The 17666-nt window shown below is 44.7% G+C and overlaps 3 protein-coding genes across 4 annotated transcripts in view; 1 reads left to right on the forward strand and 2 right to left on the reverse strand.

Moving 5' to 3' along the window:
- The window catches only part of RAC3 (Rac family small GTPase 3), a 5734-nt gene extending 601 nt beyond the window's left edge, over window positions 1-5133 (forward strand). Inside the window, exons 2-6 of one of the 2 annotated variants that reach the window (XM_035342260.1) lie at window positions 2102-2173; window positions 2431-2548; window positions 3163-3225; window positions 3708-3867; window positions 3985-5133. In XM_035342260.1, coding sequence (XP_035198151.1) covers window positions 2102-2173; window positions 2431-2548; window positions 3163-3225; window positions 3708-3867; window positions 3985-4115 — 544 coding nt within the window. In that variant the 3' untranslated portion in view covers window positions 4116-5133. The remainder of the gene's footprint in view (window positions 1-2101; window positions 2174-2430; window positions 2549-3162; window positions 3226-3707; window positions 3868-3984) is intronic. The other variant, XM_035342261.1, reaches the window with a different exon arrangement.
- On the reverse strand, window positions 5129-8816 carry DCXR (dicarbonyl and L-xylulose reductase). The gene is made up of 8 exons (XM_035342257.1): window positions 8660-8816; window positions 8492-8589; window positions 8173-8327; window positions 6776-6818; window positions 6371-6470; window positions 6137-6201; window positions 5925-6042; window positions 5129-5424 (listed from the first exon to the last, which is right to left on the reverse strand). The coding sequence occupies exons 1-8, from the start codon at window positions 8715-8717 to the stop codon at window positions 5321-5323; spliced, it is 741 nt and encodes a 246-aa protein (XP_035198148.1). The 5' UTR covers window positions 8718-8816; the 3' UTR covers window positions 5129-5320.
- Window positions 8817-9823: 1007 nt separating this feature from the next.
- On the reverse strand, window positions 9824-17661 carry RFNG (RFNG O-fucosylpeptide 3-beta-N-acetylglucosaminyltransferase; the record flags this gene model as incomplete). Its single annotated transcript, XM_035342726.1, has 8 exons — window positions 9824-12475; window positions 12696-12781; window positions 14137-14302; window positions 14389-14477; window positions 15477-15630; window positions 15986-16088; window positions 16605-16653; window positions 17506-17661. Coding segments are annotated over 8 exons (870 nt in total), but the record flags the coding sequence as incomplete, so codon positions are not given.
- Window positions 17662-17666: the final 5 nt, after the last annotated feature.

Below are 17666 nucleotides of genomic sequence, written 5' to 3' on the forward strand. Positions count from 1 at the left end.
GGCGGGACTCGTCCGGCCGCGCCCGCCGCCGTCCTCCCCTGGGGCCGCTGCGGCGCCGAGGGAAAGGCGCGGGGCGGCGGCGGGGGCCGGGGCTCCCGGCGGCGAGCGGAGGCCACGCGGGCGCCGCCCCCGGCGCTCTCCCGGAGGCCGCGCTGCGGTCCTGGGGTCCTGGCGGGCGGGAGGTCGGGTCCTCTGCCGCTGCCCCCGCGCGCCCCGCTCCCTCCTGTTCGCAAACTTGAGCCTTGGTGTCCGGGCGCTGCCGGGCTCCGCGTCTGGCGGCGTTCTGCCCGGGAAACAAAACCCTGCGCTGCCTGGGCCTCGAGGCTGTCTCCTGGCCGTCCTGTCAGATGTCCCCGTTGGACTATTTTCAGGGGTGATTTGTTGCAAAGTACCCCCTCCAAAAAATCTCGACGTTCATAGGTTTTTCTTGTATCTGCTTCTGTTGCGTTCTGAGGTGAAATACATCGCTTTTTCTGGTTTCACCATGTGTCTTGCCATCCTTGCTCTTCTCTCTTGGCCTTTTCTGTATGCCTTTTTCTGAGAATGCATCAAGATGCAGACGTGCAGTAGATTTATGGTGCTTCGTAACTTTTCCTAGCTTGTCCTGTGCATTTTTCCTCATTCCTAACACTATGCTTTTCTGATCACCATAGCAAGCATGGAGCTGAGATGCAGAGTACTAAATGTGAACTGGTCTTAGGCAAGGACTGGTCTTTCCACCCTCTCCTGCATGCCACATCCTTAAATATGCATTTGGAGTGAGGTTCTAACCTGGAGTCAGCTTCTAACCTGAGAAGGCTAAAGAGCAGTAGGAGAAAGAGTCGCCCACCAGAACAACACAACGTTATGTTGGAGGAGGCAGTAACAGCTGGGAGTAGGGCATGCTGGAAATGGATTTCAACTCAAGGCTTCCAGACCAGTGGTGTTCTTTAAGACCAAATTGACAGCGCAGAGACTAAATGAACTCGGATACCAAACGACTTAAAAGACACGCATATCCATGATCTATGAACAATGTGACTGCCCTGTGTGGGGGGTGAGGTGCCAGTTCAGGAGAAGAGTTGGATAGGTCAGTGTAGTGGTTCTTTATACAACCTCCCTGTTCTTCTAGGGCGGAGATGTGGTCCAGGGGAAAAGCAGGGTGAGTTTGTATACTGGTTCTAACTGCGCTATGTGTAGTCCCATTGCACCATTGTGCAGTCCCCTGCAGTCTCTCTCTTCAAGTCTCTCACGTCACTTTTGTGAGAACTGGGTAAAGAATACCCGGTTCTTGGCTGGCTATTCAGGTTCACTCAAGCACTAACCACCAGCTGTCCCTGTCACTGGCATTCACTATCAGTTTTCCTGAAAGGCTCTCCACAGCGCGCAACTTGTACAGTGATAAATACGTCATTTCCACTCCCATTACTCTTCTGTTATAAATAAGCTTCTCTCTTATTCTACAGGGATAACTAAAGTTCATATGATAACGCTATTGTCAGCAAGGCCCAACTTGTGCCAGCTGCCACCACTGGGCTGACCAACGCCATCTGCCTTCATCAAAGCCCTGAGCCAATATTTTTAGTGATCCATGCCAATGCCAAAATCTCTTTCCAAACTGATAGTAGTCACTTTAAAGTTTTTGTTGTTAATTTTTTATGGATACTTATTTTCCCCCCCTTTATATTTATTGACATTCGATTCCTATGTCTGAGGAGTATGAATAGTGTGTTGTTGAAATTAAAAAAAAAAAGTGCACTGTTTACCCATTTTGCTAGGTTATTATGGACATGTTGAGCAATAGCAAGCCCACCACAGAACCTTATTTTTTTCCACTCTTGGTTCCTGGAACAAATAAATTTTTCTTGGTGTTTTGTTGAGGCTGAAGAGGTGGGGAAAAAGAGCGGGAGAGAGCAGGGTCAGATTTATGCTGAGGCAGGATGCATCTGGTGAGTTCAGACCTTGTCCCTGACAGGGAATTCTAGCCTGCTACAGATCAGTTTCCTCACATGTTAACTTTCTGCCTAAACTCTTTTTTTGGGGGTGGGGTAAGGGTGAGTTTTCCTGCTTCAGTGCTTTCTGCTGTACCTTTCTTTATGCTTGTCACTCTCATCCTCTGCAGAGCTGTAGGGAAGACCTGCTTGCTGATCAGTTACACCACAAATGCCTTCCCTGGAGAGTACATCCCCACTGTGTGAGTAATGGCCTGGGCTTCAGATACTTTTTGCTCCTTATGTATGCATGTGTGAAAGTTAGTTTTCTGGGTGAGGAGACTATGAACTGCACACATGAGTATGCCTGTGGTATGGCTGTGTATGCAAAGAGGGCAGAGTACTTCCACTGGAACTGTGTTGCACAGTGACCCCTCCTGATTCACTGCCCTTGAATTTCATCTAAAGTTGCATGTGGGTGAGAACAAGATTGTCATTGATGTGGGTTCTTCCTTGGCAGGTTTGATAACTATTCTGCCAATGTCATGGTAGATGGAAAGCCAGTGAACCTAGGCCTCTGGGATACAGCAGGTCAAGAGGATTATGACCGACTGCGGCCTCTTTCCTATCCACAGACGGTGAGTGCTTGGCTTGGACTTGCTTCTAACTGTTCTCACTTCAGGACAGGGAGGCTCCCAAGGACATCCAGGTTCCATTCCTTTAAGTTCCTGTAACTTCAGCTATAATTCTTGTTGTTCAAGGAGGCTCACAGCTGAATTTCTCCTAAGTGATTGTCACATTCTAGTTCGTACTTCACAATGGTGTTTGAACAGTTATGCATGTCATAGAGAGATGCTCAGGTGTAAGGAATGGTGTGGAGCTGATGTAAAGCTGAGCCATGTTCCATATTCCCATTCTCTCTTGGTGGCACTGGTCACCATTAGGCTGCACTAATACTGCTTCCCTGGCTGTAGCAACTGCTACATGGCCCCTCCATCAGGGGTGAAGACTCACACTAAGGTGTTTGTGGCCACAGGCTCTGAACATGTAGAGTCGAGTATTGTAAGTTAAAATGAAGTCATATGTCCAAAAATCTTAATTAGTTTAGCTACCTTAATAGGAAAGGGGTTTATACAGCTACAGTCCTTACTGGTGGGAGGAGGTTGTCTTCTATAAGGCTCTCTTCTCTACCCTTCCTCCATTATCTCTACCTGTTCCCTTCTACACAACTGGCCCTTTTGTTTCTCCACAGGATGTTTTCTTGATCTGCTTCTCACTCGTGAGTCCGGCGTCCTTTGAGAATGTCAGAGCCAAGGTAATGTGTTCTCCTTGGTGGAACAGTGGAAGGGAGGAACCAGTGAAGTCCCCAGCTCCACTCAGCACTGTGACTGACACCTAAAAGCCCCACGTTTCTAGCACTCATGTTTCAAGAAACAAAGGTCATAGCCTGCAACTTTTAAGCGGGGTGTTCTCTTTATTCATTGGCTACGTTTTTGCCTTTTCAAATCTGTCTCTTAAAGATGAGGAATGTCCTAGAAACAAAAATGCAGTTTTTCTGCAGTGTATGCAGAGCTGGCTGGTGCTGTATGTCATGATTCCATGTTTCCATGACTTCATTATTACATTTGCACTGTTCTCTTTCTGCAGAGCATATTCAGAGTTGTAGGAAGAAGTATCCTGCTCAGGTGTTGACACCATGTCAGATATTAGTAAAAACCTTGCTAATAGTAAATGCATCCTCATGGCTGCATCTACTGCCACAGCTACAGCTACTTTTCTCATGCATCTCTGTTTCAGTGGTACCCTGAGGTCCGACACCATTGCCCAAATACACCTATCATCCTCGTGGGCACCAAGCTGGACTTGAGGGATGATAAGGACACCATTGAAAGATTACGTGATAAGAAACTGGCTCCCATCACCTACCCCCAAGGTTTGGCCATGGCTCGAGAGATCGGTGAGTCTGATGTGCTGGTAGGTCTCCATGGCATTGAGATTTTTGTTCTGGAGTGGGTGAGGGACACTGTCTCCTGGTAGGACTGGAGTGGTTGAGCTGGAGCTCTCTTTCCCCTAGGGTCGGTAAAGTACCTTGAGTGCTCTGCCCTGACACAGCGGGGCTTGAAGACGGTGTTTGACGAAGCCATCCGGGCTGTGCTCTGCCCACCACCTGTGAAGAAGCCTGGCAAAAAGTGCACCATGTTCTGAGGGCTGTGGCCTAGGTGCTGGCTCAGCATGTTGTGTCCTCCAACAGATTGCATATTAGCTGGGTGTTTCTGGAGGGGGCTGGGATGCATAGGGCCCTTCATCATGTACGAAGTCAGTGTTTTTTAAATATGTCTCTTTGATTTAACGTCAATGTTGATGTGAAGGGGCAGCGGGGGCAGGAGACCAGCTGAGGGCTATGCAGCCCCCAGGGAAGTCCAATGGGGAAGGCAAGGTAGCTCCTTGGGGCAACAGGCTGTTTTGGCTCTCCCGAGCTCAAAGCTGAAAGGGCTTGAGATATCCATCCTGTGCTGGGAACACCTGTTTGTTTTTTTTTGTTTTTAATCTGCAGGTGAAACATGCTGAAGATCCTTGTGGGAGTAGGGAGGGAGCTGATATAAATGGTAGTGAATGACAAGAACAACTAGGAGAGTAGTGGGGTCTCCTTGCCCAGCCTACTGTGGCTAACAGTTAACAAATTGGTGCTCTAGCAGATATGTGCCTGAGACTGTTAAAGGAATCATAACTAGACCCAGAAGGGGTCGAAGTAAATGAAACGTGAAGCTGAAAAACTAATCATTAGGTGCTTTATTGGATACTAGCCAAACTCAGTGAGTGAAACAGCCTTGTGCAATCAATGTATTTGCCTTTGTGTGTGCACACCCTAGGATAGCATGGTGCTGCTCCCCCCCCATCAGTCTTTAGCAGGGCCTCCCCGTACAATCCAGTCTCTGCAGAGCAGGGCTGAGGTTGTTGCCTCTGTTTTTTTTTTTTTTTTTTTTTTTTTTTTTTTCCTACTAAAGAGAACAAAGAAAGCAAAGAGGAGTCTGCTAACTTCTTCTTTCCCTTCCCACTGAAAGTGCAGACAGGCTCTGTGGATTTGGATGGAACAGGGAGAACTCTTGAAGGGTTGTGGGAGGGGTTGGAATAGGGTTGGAAGAAAGACAGATCCAGTTTCTAATCATCATGTAGAGTGACAAAGGTAAAACCTTATTTGGTGCAATAAACATTCTCCATGACAGCGTATGTGAGCTTTATTATATAGCAGCCTTCTAAAGGTAACTTTTTGCCTCACTTCTCATACAAGTTCCAGCCCTGCTGTCTCTTTTGTCCAGCAACACCAGGTCTTTGTCACTGTTTTCTATCCTATTTACATGTATGCAATACTAGTATGAAAATTCGGCCAGGTGTGAAATGCAGGTGTCATTTTAGGAAACAAGAAATCCCCCATCAACCATCAGTGAGCTGCCAGTTGTCATAGCACTCTTGTCACTGAGCAGGAAAAGAATGCTGTTCACCACATCATCCACCTCTGGAATCAAAACATAGAGGACATCCAATGCACCTTTCAAATTGGACTAGAGAAACACGCATCCCAAAAAAAAAAATGTCTTTGGCCTCTACGTGTAATTGAAGCAGGGAAATATCTCCAACCTCCAAGCTGTGCTTGGTGTGATCTACAGAACAGTGTGGCTGAGACCTGGACATTCACAAGTCCTTATTGTGATCAAATGACATAACAGTTCACTGCAAGCACCTATGCCCCCCCACCAGTCACATTCAAGAACAATAGAGTAAGGGCATTCCACTTGTCCTAAAAGACAAGGCTCCAGAACAGGGGTGTTAAGTCTGCCATGTCCTCATCGGATGCTTCAGAAATTCAACCACAGCCACTCACCAGAGTCTTGACTTTGCTCCAAACAAACAAACAAACCCCAACAAAGCAAACAAGGTACCTATGGCTGTGATATCAATTAGGGGAAAGGTCTGGATATGATAAAGATCTCAGCTTGGCAGCAGATCTACACTGACCTGCAAACTTTCCTAGTGGAATCCGGTTAATCATGGCAGCAGATTTCTGAGGATCACTCCAGTTAATTCTCCCCATGTCCGTCATAACTACTGTGGGATTCACAGTGTTCACCCTAATCTGAGACCAAGAACAACATGCTATATAACCAAACTGCACTGAGAAGAAATGCTCATGTTCAGCTTTCACACTTGTCTTTCAGAAAGAATCCTACCTTGTGGGGTCCCAGTTCCATTGCCATTACCTTACTCAGCATATCCAAAGCACTTTTTGTGGAACCTTCAAGAGAAGGGAAAAATGGGTGTGAGGCATTTAAATGTATAGCATTTTGTCTGGATCACAGAGAGGTATTTTACTCTGCTTGGAACTGGCAGCCAGCATCTTGGTGGCTATGGGTCTCCAGCTAGTCAAAAATGAAATAAACAATGCTAGAGCTGCACACACTTACAATAAACAGCATGATCCCGCAGGGCACGCTGAGATGCCTGGCTAGAGACATTTACAATTGCACCTGGTGTCCCCTGTGTAATCATCTGCCGAGCAACAATCTGAAGGAAAAAAATAAGATGCCAGAATCGTAACAGGAGAGAACGTTATTTCATTCAGTAGTAATCTTCAAGGGCTACTAGGGTAGCCAAAAGAGCAAAAACATCCAGAGGAAGGCCTCACTGCTTCCTACTTGTAAGAGATAGGGTCAAAGCAAGAGAATGAAGGTATTTTACACAAAAGCCGTCAGGTTAGTTTTGGATTATGGTCCCCTTAGACCTCCCCCTGTCAGGGCTTGTTTCCACTGTGGAGAACAAATTAGTTGCTGCTGTTCTTAGAGAAAACTGAAGTGACAATTCATCCTCACCTGGGAAACGTGAAACACAGCTCGAAGATTCACATCAAGACACCTACAGATAAATGAGATTTAAAAATTACACAGTGGTTGCAGCCCAGGCCAGAGAGGAATAGTTTTGAGAGGACAAATGCTTCAGGTATTTTGGAAGCACCGGTGATACTCAAACACGGATAGAAATGCCAAGCTGAATGGATATAACAGTTAGGCATGTGTTCACCAATAAACCATTCACTGGAAGCAAGTTAGTTAGTGGCCTTTTCCCCTATGCAGAGGGGAAGGTGCACTCATGCAGCCTCACATTTCCAGCAGGACTCTGTTCTTTGGCAGATTATGTAGCAGTTCTATTAAAGTTTAAACAGTAATCCCTGGGCCTCAGCCAGTGGCTCCTCTTAAAAAAAATCAAATAATAAGACTTTGAAATAGGGAATCTGCTATAAAATTGGTAGAAGCAACCTTTATTCTATTTGTGATTTAGTCCTTCCTTGGTCAGATTTTCACCAGCTAGTTCTACAGAATGATTTAAGTATAATCTGTGCACTTTACAGTCTAGTTACCAATGAAGCCTTTATTATAAATGGAAAATGTGGAACTGTAATGTCAGACACCCATCTTAGAAGGAAGTAGCCTTAGCATAGCCTGTATCCTAAAGCTTACACACATCTGGAACTACGGTTCTTTTGAGGGGGAAAAAAGTCACTGCAGTAAGCAAATTTAATTTCCTATCTTCATTTTTTTGTCTTGACTGGCACCTAGGAGTTGGACTCGATGATCTTTGTGGGTCCCTTCCAACTTGGGATACTCTATGATACTATTCTTATACTCCCTTAGCTGGCTTTGTTGTCTCTTTCTAAATTGTCTTATCAACAACTGTCTTTGAATTTAGTAGTGACTGAGCTGGGGATAGAATAGAAGCTCTGGGAAGGTCTGAGCTTGATGACCAGAAAATGGTGCTCTTTTCTCCTGCGGAGACTGGGTAAAGTGTGGGTACCATCTAGAAGGTGATGTTGCAAGGTTCTGGCTACTCAGTTACAGCGTGAAATAACTTTTTTTTTTTTTTTTTTTTTTAAATATTAGTAAATCAGTAAATCAGTGGAGAAAAAGCAGACCAGAGCACTAACACCCAACAAAATATTGTGAAAATGAATGTTAGAGGCTGGCTCTCTCTCTCGCTTTCTGTCCCTCTCTCCTTCTTACCCCCCCCATCTCCCCCAGCCCCACCTGACTGATATCTATGCAGCAGCTGCTTTCAGAAGAGATACCACTATCTTGAACGCTTTGCCACAGTTCTTTACAATGGCTGTTTTGCTAAGGCTTGACAGACAGCACCTTTCTACCTTTCTAGCCCGAAGCACAGTCCAGGCACAGAGCAGCCACCAGTGCCTACTCGGGGAGGCCGAGGCACTCACCGGTCAAAGGCCACCCGGGTCACCTCCAGGAAGGGCTGCAGCACCGCCACGGCCGCGTTGTTCACCAGCAGCTCGAAGGGCCCCGCCGCGCCCACCGCCGCCTCCGTGGCGTCCCAGTCGGCCAGGTCCAGGCACAAGGGCTCGATGCCAGGGCACTGCGACGAGGGCGGCCCGGCCGGGGGCTCGGGTCAACGTCGCCGCGGGTGGGCCGGGGGGGGGGGGGGGGGAGGGGCGCTGGGGTTGGCGGTGGCGCTGCCCCGAGACAGGGCTGGGGGCTCGCGGGCGGGGTCCCGCGGGGGGTGCCGGCGGCCGGCCCTACCTCTCTGGCGAGGCTCTCCAGGTCCGCTGCTGTGCGGCTCAGCGCTGTAACGCGGGCCCCGGCCTTGCTCAGCGCCACGGCCACGGCGCGTCCGATCCCTGCGGGGAGATGGCGTCAGCCCACGGCTCCCGCCCGGCCCAGGTCGCCCGGCCCAAGACCTCCGGTCACCTTTTCCGGCCCCAGTCACCAGGGCCCGACGGCCGTGGAAGCTGAGGTGCGGCTCCATGCTGCGGTAGAGCTGCGACCTGGGCGGGCCCGGCGAGGCCGGGGCGGGCCAGGGGCCGGGCGGAGCCCGAAAGCGGCCCGGCCTGGCGGGGCCGCACGGCAGGGCCTTCCCCGCTCTGGGGCCACACGAGTCCCCGTTTCCCCGGCCTGGGGTTGAGGTTTGGCCGTGTGGGCCGGAGCTGGGGCACCGCGGGCTCGGGTAGCCAGCGTTCCCGGAGCTGCTGAGCCTGCTCGAGCACTGCTCAACACGCGCCGTGCAGCGGGCAGACTCGTAACCAAGGCACCGGCAAGGAGGGCATATTTCCCCGGAGAGGGCACAGCGAGGAGCCATTTCTGGGCCTAACCAGCACACGACAGGCACAGAGGTGAGGTTTATTGCCTCCGATTCTAACTAAAGCATCGCAGTGAGAGCACAGAAAACCTTTTTATCAGATGATGAAAGGACCTGCTTTGTGCACTTAAAGCTGCTGAAAAAGGTTGCAGGCAGCCCTAGTCTAATAGTCAGTGCCTAGAAAAGTAACTATAATTATATAGGACCTTGGTAGAGGCATATACGATTTCTCATGCAGCAGTGCATGACAATATAAATTTACTGCAAGGTACAATAGAAATATGGTCTAAAGGTAGTTAAGAGGTCACGCATAAGTTACTATGGCCAGTTTACTTCCAGGGGTAGCAAGCATGTCTCCTGAGTAGCAGGGTTGACATTGTGTAACAGAAGAGCAGCAGAGGCAATTATACATCCAATTAACACATTTTGTTGACAGAAGCAGAAGTCTGCTTGTAATACCCAGTTTATCCATTGCATTCTGAGTACTCTTAAGAACTGCTATGGCATATTTAATGCAGAAACAGGATGGAAAGGTGCCAATACAGATTTGCAACACTTAGTCCTTATTTCTTTTACTTTACTCCACTTTCATAATTATTTGCAAGAACTTTCCTCATCCCTATTTCTTCCTCTGCACACCAAAGTCATCTAATTCCCATATGCTTTTTGACCATTTGATATCAACAGGCTGACAGGAGCCAGGGGTTTCTGTATTACAGGGTTTATGGCCCAATTTTGGTGTAGACAATATGTCAAGAAACATCACAAAAAACAACTGACATACTTAAATATTTAATTTCATAGAATCATTTTATCATAACAGTAGTATGATTAGAAAGCTGCATCCTTGATACAACTATAGAGCCTAATGTATTGTCAAGAAGAAAAACCTTAAAAGAAGCTTGAGCACGAACTGTTCTGTATTGCCATACAGAAGAATAGGGTCTTTTTCAGCTTAATAAACACCCAACCAGCATTAGACATGATAGAGGCAGCATACTCAATTTTGGATGAGCAGTGACCACAGCGTGGAACTTCTACCACTTAGTTTTGCTGCCACCAGTATAAAGTATTGTCATTTTTGAACTGCAGTTTGCCACTTAATCGCTACCCAGTCCATGCTGTCTGTGGTATCTGACAAGATGCTGCTCCCAGAAGAAGAGGAAGAAAAACTCCAACAGAAGAGTTCAAAAATCACTGAGGATGAAAATGCTGAAGATGAAATCTCATCAAGTGCTCATGAAGCTTCATAACTTTCTGCTACAGGAGGTTGAAAACAAAGAACCTAACAAATGCTTAAAAAAAAATATAAAGGAAAGGTGTTTAAATGGATATCAGTAATCTCCAGAGCTATTAATAACAAAATTATTAAACCATAGGACGCCTGAGTTCTGGTTAGCAGAAGACCTAATAGAGAGGCAGAACATCCCACAACCTACTGTTCCACAAGTCCTCCTCCACTGTCTGTAACAGGCTGTCAGTGTTACAGGCATTCCTACTGTAGAACAGCTGCTATGTTAACTGGACTTTGATCTCCTTTCTTACAGCACTCTTATTCCCATGCCTCATGGTCAAAGAAAGCACTGCCTTGGTAAGGATAAAGGAAAGGAGAAACTTAAGAACAAGCTGCAGCAGTCAGCTCCTCAGTGAAACTAAGTAAAATCATGCAGAGAGAACAGTGTATCCAGTTACTGAAAGGTTTCTTTTAAAAATAGAGTGCAAAGACAAGTATATTCTGGGAAGCTGATACCTCCACTAAGTTTCATACTTGAAAACACTGCAGGTATTTGCCTGGATTATACCACTTTTCAAATGGTAAGAAGTAACTAGCTGAAATACACAGTACAGCTTGATACAGCCGTTTAAAAATCTGCAACCTGCTAGGTTCACTTCTAGCCATAAATCATGGTTCTAGATTATACACTGTCTTTTTTTCTCCCATTAATTCAGCCTCAGACTTAGCACTAAACCAGCAAGTATTTTCTGAAGAGTTTGAGTACACTCAAGAGTTTGAGTCGTTTTGTAAAGTAATATTTTTAATGCTGTTCTTCATATCAGCTATAGATTGCACAGTCGAAGTTTGGACTAAGAGAAAACTAAATATACGGAATCTCATTTCTTCCACTTTCAAAGCTAAGCTTACTCTATTTAAAAAAAAAACAGCAGTAGGTGATACTGCTACAGCACTGAACTTCTGTTTTTGTGCAAGTGTGCAGTTTCCTTTTACCAGTTGCATGATCTATTTATTGAAACATTAAGATGTAGAGTAAAAACAGTATTTATTTAAGCCTCAAAAGATTACCTTTAGAAGCTGAAGTGGGGTAAACACTGTCTCACAATTATAGGTCCTCAAATTATATAATGAAAAACTTCCTCAGGGCATTACAGCTATCTAGCATTCCTCCTTTCTCACAGACAGCAAAGGATACAGCACAGCTTCAAAAACAGGATGTTTCATCAACCAATGAGCATGCTCTAGCTCATACAACCTGCTGTGGGCAATGTAGGAGAAATGATTACTATCTAGCCTGAAAAATATTTCTTCAGTATCAAATATGAAGGGAATAGTCTTAGACCTAGCAAACCACCATCATAATCAACAACCACTGCCATTCAGTGGTAAGAGAACCAAGTCTGACAATCACCTCCATGGGAGGTACACATGGACTGTTGGGAAGAACGTGCGCTGTAAGCAACTCTTACACAGTCCTGAGTAAGCTTACACAGGGTTTTCCTTACACAGGGTTTTCCCATGACAAAGGCTTTTACCCTTGTCTACCCTAGCAATTCCAGGATTTCTGGTGGTTACAAGCAGAGCCTGTTCCAGCCCAGAGGCAGAGCAAGTGTAATATTGGCAGGCCGTAGAAGTTCTTAAATAAGTCTGTTCCCAAAAAAGACAAGCAAAAACTTTCTCCCATCTTGTCACCATGGGGACTGTAGTCTGCTATAGCACTTCAGCTTCAAGAGAGCCACTCAAAGCTGGTAACAGTAGTAAGAATGCTAGCATTTTAGGTACTGCATTTGCCTAGAATGTGTCTGAGCACAGATTTCATGTGTTAGGCAGGGCTCACATGACATCAGATGAAAGCATAAAGTGACTTGTACACATATATGACCGTAGCCATTGCATGAAGAGCCACTGGACCAAAGAACAAGGAATGGAAAGTTTTCTTCTCTGAAATGTCCCAGGCTGCAGCTGAACAAATACCTTCTTGCCATAATTACACAAAGTCTTGCTTTTGTAAATAGAGTCTGTCTACCTCCTTTGTAGATTTTTTTTTTCTGGGAGACAAAAAAAAAAGTCCAAACTCCTGTTTTATGCAAAGTAGGTAGGATACAGGTGTCAACAACTGGTCAAAAATTAGAACATCTTCTTAGTAGGGCACCAGATAGTGTCAGGATACAGAAGACAATGGACAGATTTAAACCTATGAAGGAAAAAAAAAATAGATTGGAATTCTCCAGACCAGGAACATCTTAGCATTGAATGTGCAGCAGACTAATAGAGCAGAAAAAGCATTCCTACCCACCTTTGATAGCGACAAGAGAATGGTATGAAAAAATAACCCCAATAAGTGGGGTTAATCATTTTACAGATGATAAACATGAACAGGGCAGGGAGATCTGGTTTTGGAAGTGGACACTTACCGGGTTGGATCTTGCTGAAGCCCAAACACTCCTCCCACACTTACAACATTGTGTTTGTTCTCAGGGTCTCCATAACTTAGGGTTACCTTGAAAAGCAAATAAACATTCAGAAATTGTAATGCTAATGCAGAAAACCAGAGTAGAGATAGGATTATTAATGAGGTATGAAGAAAGATTCCAAAGATCCTGTCTGACCTGAGTGGATTACATTTGAAAAATGATGATCAGTTTTGACATAAGCAATATTGTCAATGGATGGTAGCTACTGAGTGGACCACTGCTCACCTAAAGGCAAGCTGGAAGCATAAACAAAGGAGCTGAAAGTTTAACTGTAACTCATCTTGTCCTTCAAGGCAACAGTATGCTTTCTAAGGGCACCAATCCTGCTAATGTCTCTACCTTTGCTAAATAATATATTCATCCTTACCAGACATTGTCTGAAATCTAAAGTAGAAGTATTAGCACAGAAGGAAAATATAAACATTTGCATGTTAAACAGAGTGCAAAGGACTGCTATATGACAAACCTGGCAACAAAATTTATATCTCTAGAATTCCAGTGCTACTCTTCCATACAAGTACTGTATTAAGAAATTTGCATGTGCAAGGTACAAGAAGACTTCTGCCTTCTGTCAAATTGTAGATCTGGATTTTGAGTTAGCTATCAGTCTCAGGGAAACAACAATCACCACCAAAAGCCCAGATTCATCCTACAGTTAAATTCCCTGACACAAGGGATTACATCACATCCCAAATGTACATTTCCACTGCATAGTAACACTACCAGGAAAGCATTTTGCAAGGGCAAAACCACACTTTTCTTTGTTCATGGTGGTGATCAGTAAGAGGCAGAAAAAGCTTCTTGATAGCCTTATGGCTCCATCTACTGCTAGTTAGTAAAAAGGTACCCCAGAAATTTGAAACAAACAGAACAAAACAACAAACAAAAACAAAGAAAACTGATTTATTCTAATAAACACTGATTAGGTTTCTTGAGATTTAGCCAAATTATTCTTAAAAATGATCAAACAATTATGCCTTAGTTATCAAAGAGGTGCTTGCTATAGCTCTGATGCTAATATTGTTAAACAGCATGAATTAAGACAGACTGTGTTAGGCAAAGATACTTTCTCACATTAAATGTTGCTTTCTTCTACACCTGCTGCTATTGTGACTCATGGACATTCAGAGACTAAGAAATTAGGAACACTGTTATTTAGATTTAATATAGTAGAATGTGTCCCTGAAAGAGGGGACAGTGGTATGACCCAACTGGCTAGGGTGGAAGTATACTTTTTACTTAAATGAAGGAGATGGACAGGACACAGCTCTGAGCTACTCTCCGTAGACATCCTCCTTCACTGGAAAGTACTAAAACTATTCAGTCTTCTTTCTGATCAGACTGAGGTGTAATTATTAGAACAGGACATGCTTAGCCCTACCTGTTGCAGCACAGACTCGCCTCGCAGTCTCTGCAGATTTTCCAGATGGGAATGGAACAATGGGCTGTGCAGCAACTTTACCTCCAGCAGCCCTTCAATGATGTAGCCAATCGTGCAATCATCAGGAAGACGCACTCTTTCTGCAGTACTGATGAAGTTACCCAGGCTGTAAGAGTACAGGAAACAAGATCAAATGCACTTTAAAGCCTACCAAACACATATTGGTAGAACTCAGCCAGGAGCAGTGTTTACCTGGCCCAGGGACTCATCTTCAGAGCAAGACCTCTGCTGATGCAGAACCCTGCTCCACCTGTGGCAAACCAGAATTTCACGCTTGTCTTCTGAAGAAGCAACAAGAAAAACATGCTAGTTACTGATAATCAGCTTTTCTCCCTTTGGCCAGGCAGGCAGGGTAATTTGAGGCTCTATTGGATATCACATACTTCACTCAAGTCAGAACAAGACTACAGACCAATCCTATTTCTTCAGACTTCTGCAAGCCTGGTTAGCTTTCTCTCAAAGCGAACTTCACTTTGGAGCTGACACCAGGTGAACCATCAAGTTCACACATCTGAGGGAGCACATCTGAAGTGAAAAACTACAATCCCACATCTACACAATTCCAGTTGTCTCCTGCTAATTCCAGGCAAGGGTCACAGCCAACTCAGTCTTCCTGAGGAAATCAAAGATAGTTCATTGGATGCTTGGTTCCAGGGAGACTATTTTGTTGTGCAGTTTTCCATAAAAAGCTGCTTTATAACTGAATTTCTGGACAGTGGATTATTTACATTCAGGGCTGTTAGCATAGAGGACCTGGTGAGAAGTTGTCCTTTAACATATGTATATTGCAACTGAGACACCTTTGCTTCTACTTCCTGGAAACACAGTAACCAATCAGTTTTGGAAATGCCTTAAATACTGAGAGAGCCTGTCATCCATCCGAGTTTGGTTCAAGATGATGACAGTATGATACTGCTCTCAAACAAACAAACAAACAAAAAACAACACAAAAAGAAGCCCCCAAACAAGTAACAGCCCCCCCCAAACCACTGAAGTGAAAGATTCAAGGTGTGGAAGCCCTACTCACCTCAGTGTGAGGGAGATCAACATATATGAGCAAAGGAAGAGAAGCAGACATCCACCCACGAGACAACTCTAATGTACATAAGCATGTACATGTAAGATCAGATCAAAGGTCCATTTAACCCAGCACCCTGTCTCTAACAATGACCATTGCTTGCAGATTAAATCACTTGGTTTTACGGGGGATCCTATGAACTCTCATGGGTTTAAAAGCATAGATTAGGATGACTCTAAGCCTAATTGCAAACTTTGCTTACTGATCCATCACTTTGGACATGGTCAGCTGCTTCAATGGGATGGTCCAGACTTGGTCGCCCCACATAGACATCCTGGCTGTGTGAGAAGGCAGATAAGAGACGCAGGAGAGTACGTGGGTTCACATAGTTGTCATCATCCACATGGCAAAACCATCTTCAAATAAAAGAATAAAATTACTGCACAGCAGTAACAAAGACACAAGTTACATATTTAAAGCTGCATCCTGATCAGACTTGGAGCAGAAAGTATATCCTATTATCCTAAATAACATAATTTGGAAGCTGAAAGCACCCATAGATCCTATATCTGGAAAGAGACTGAAATTAATAACCCCTGCTAGGTTTCAGATGATACTTTTTATAAACACTGCTTCCTGCTGCACTGCTTTCCCTGCCATCATCACTATGTTTTAGCTAATGTTGCCTTCGTCACAGGAGCACAGAAGGATACCCAAGTTTCCTGTGAGCACAGAAGTAAAAGAAACAAAGTCAACCAGAACAACACCCACTTTTGCCCAGATTCTAGGAATTTATCATATTCCACAGACATCTTGCAACAGAGAGCTTGACGCGTGTGGACAGCTGAACAGTTGGTGTTGATCATATGATCCCCTAGGGAGGAAAAAAAGAAAAAAAAAAAAGGTCAGCCCCATCAGAAGCATGAGTAGTCTAAAAAAGACAAAGTGCACATTTGACACTAGTACAGTGTATCTAAAGTGCATACGGTACATGCATGGGTAGTAAAATTTTGGACAGGCAGTGTTCACCATTTGTGCATATGTCTTGAAAGTTGCCAAGTACATAAAAATATGTTTAGATTGCACAGTATAGAAACAGTGCCATGAGACTGCAAGCAAAAGAAATACCTAGTATAACCTTGGACCACATAGACCAAAGCTTACTAACAGGAAGTAATTGGGTGCAAAGGTGAACCCAGAATTCAGGAAGCTCCAGGCAGCTTATCCAGTAGGAACAGCATTTTCTCCTGTGGAAGGAGAAATTGCCTCCATTTTCTCTATCTTAACTTCCCTAATTACTTACACAGCATGAAATAAGGACTTCTGGGGAAAGTATGACCAATATAAAACTGTTAAAAATGACAGCACACATCTATGAGGCATAGCTTACCTGCTTTCAGGCGTAGCTCCTGATCCTCCCAGTCTGTGAATATAAATGTCTGTGGGAGACAAAAATGGGTGGGGAGAAAGGTATATCCATAATTAAGGATTTCAATGCCTAATTTCTACTTTGGTCAGTTCTCAGTCAGAATCTTGAGTATTTTATCTTGTTAATTACACGTTAGCCATAGCAGGGGAAATCCCAGCAACTTCAGCTCTTCCCTTATTGGATAAGATTCTGCATTGCAAACCAGAAGAAACCATTTCAGTAAAGCATCCAAGATTTTGGTTTCCTTATCCCAGGATACAGATAAGGAATTTCCAAATAACAATAGCTATCCCTTTTGGGAATATTTCCCTTCACCTCCTCTATGGATAGGAGTCATCCACAGCTGTTACTCAAGCTAAAAAGGAAAGAATGAAAGTCAGGGTGGAGTATCAAATGGTAGCACTGTCTTGTCCCAAGTGCTGGACAAAGCTGCATTAAAATGCTCAAACATAAGGAAATTCATAAACATGGGAATAAATTCTACATTGCTCTATATAAAAATTTAAATCATCGAACCAGATGTCCAAAAAAGTAGCTTAGATATATCAGCACTAGAGATCTTTCACTACTGTTTAGTATTTTACTCAGTCCTAAAACAAACAAACAAACACACACCAAACAACCAACCAACAACAAAAAAAAAAAAAACAGCAAATTGTTTCTGCTTAGACCAGTGACCCTAGTTAGTAAGAAACTTGCTTAGTCAACAAACTCTTTCAGCAATATTCAGGTGAACTACTTAGACAAGATCATTTTCCTCAGTCCCATGAGGAAAGATGTGCTTAAACCCAGAGAGGCGAGAAAGCGCAACTGCCACCCGGAGAAACCTCGGCCGCAGAACCCCCACAGCACCAGGCCTCACCTGTCCTCTCGCCTGGGAGATCCAGGTTTGGAAAAGCAAGTCCAGGCGCGTTTTGTGATACTTCCTCGTCGTCTTCACCGCGATAAAGATGTCCTTCAGCTCCAGGCTCTCCTTGACCGAGCCACTGGAAGGCCCGAGGCGGCCCTGCCGCGCGGGCTGCG

Source organism: Oxyura jamaicensis, chromosome 18, assembly GCF_011077185.1.
Source record: "Oxyura jamaicensis isolate SHBP4307 breed ruddy duck chromosome 18, BPBGC_Ojam_1.0, whole genome shotgun sequence".
NCBI classification, from domain to species: Eukaryota; Metazoa; Chordata; class Aves; order Anseriformes; family Anatidae; genus Oxyura; species Oxyura jamaicensis.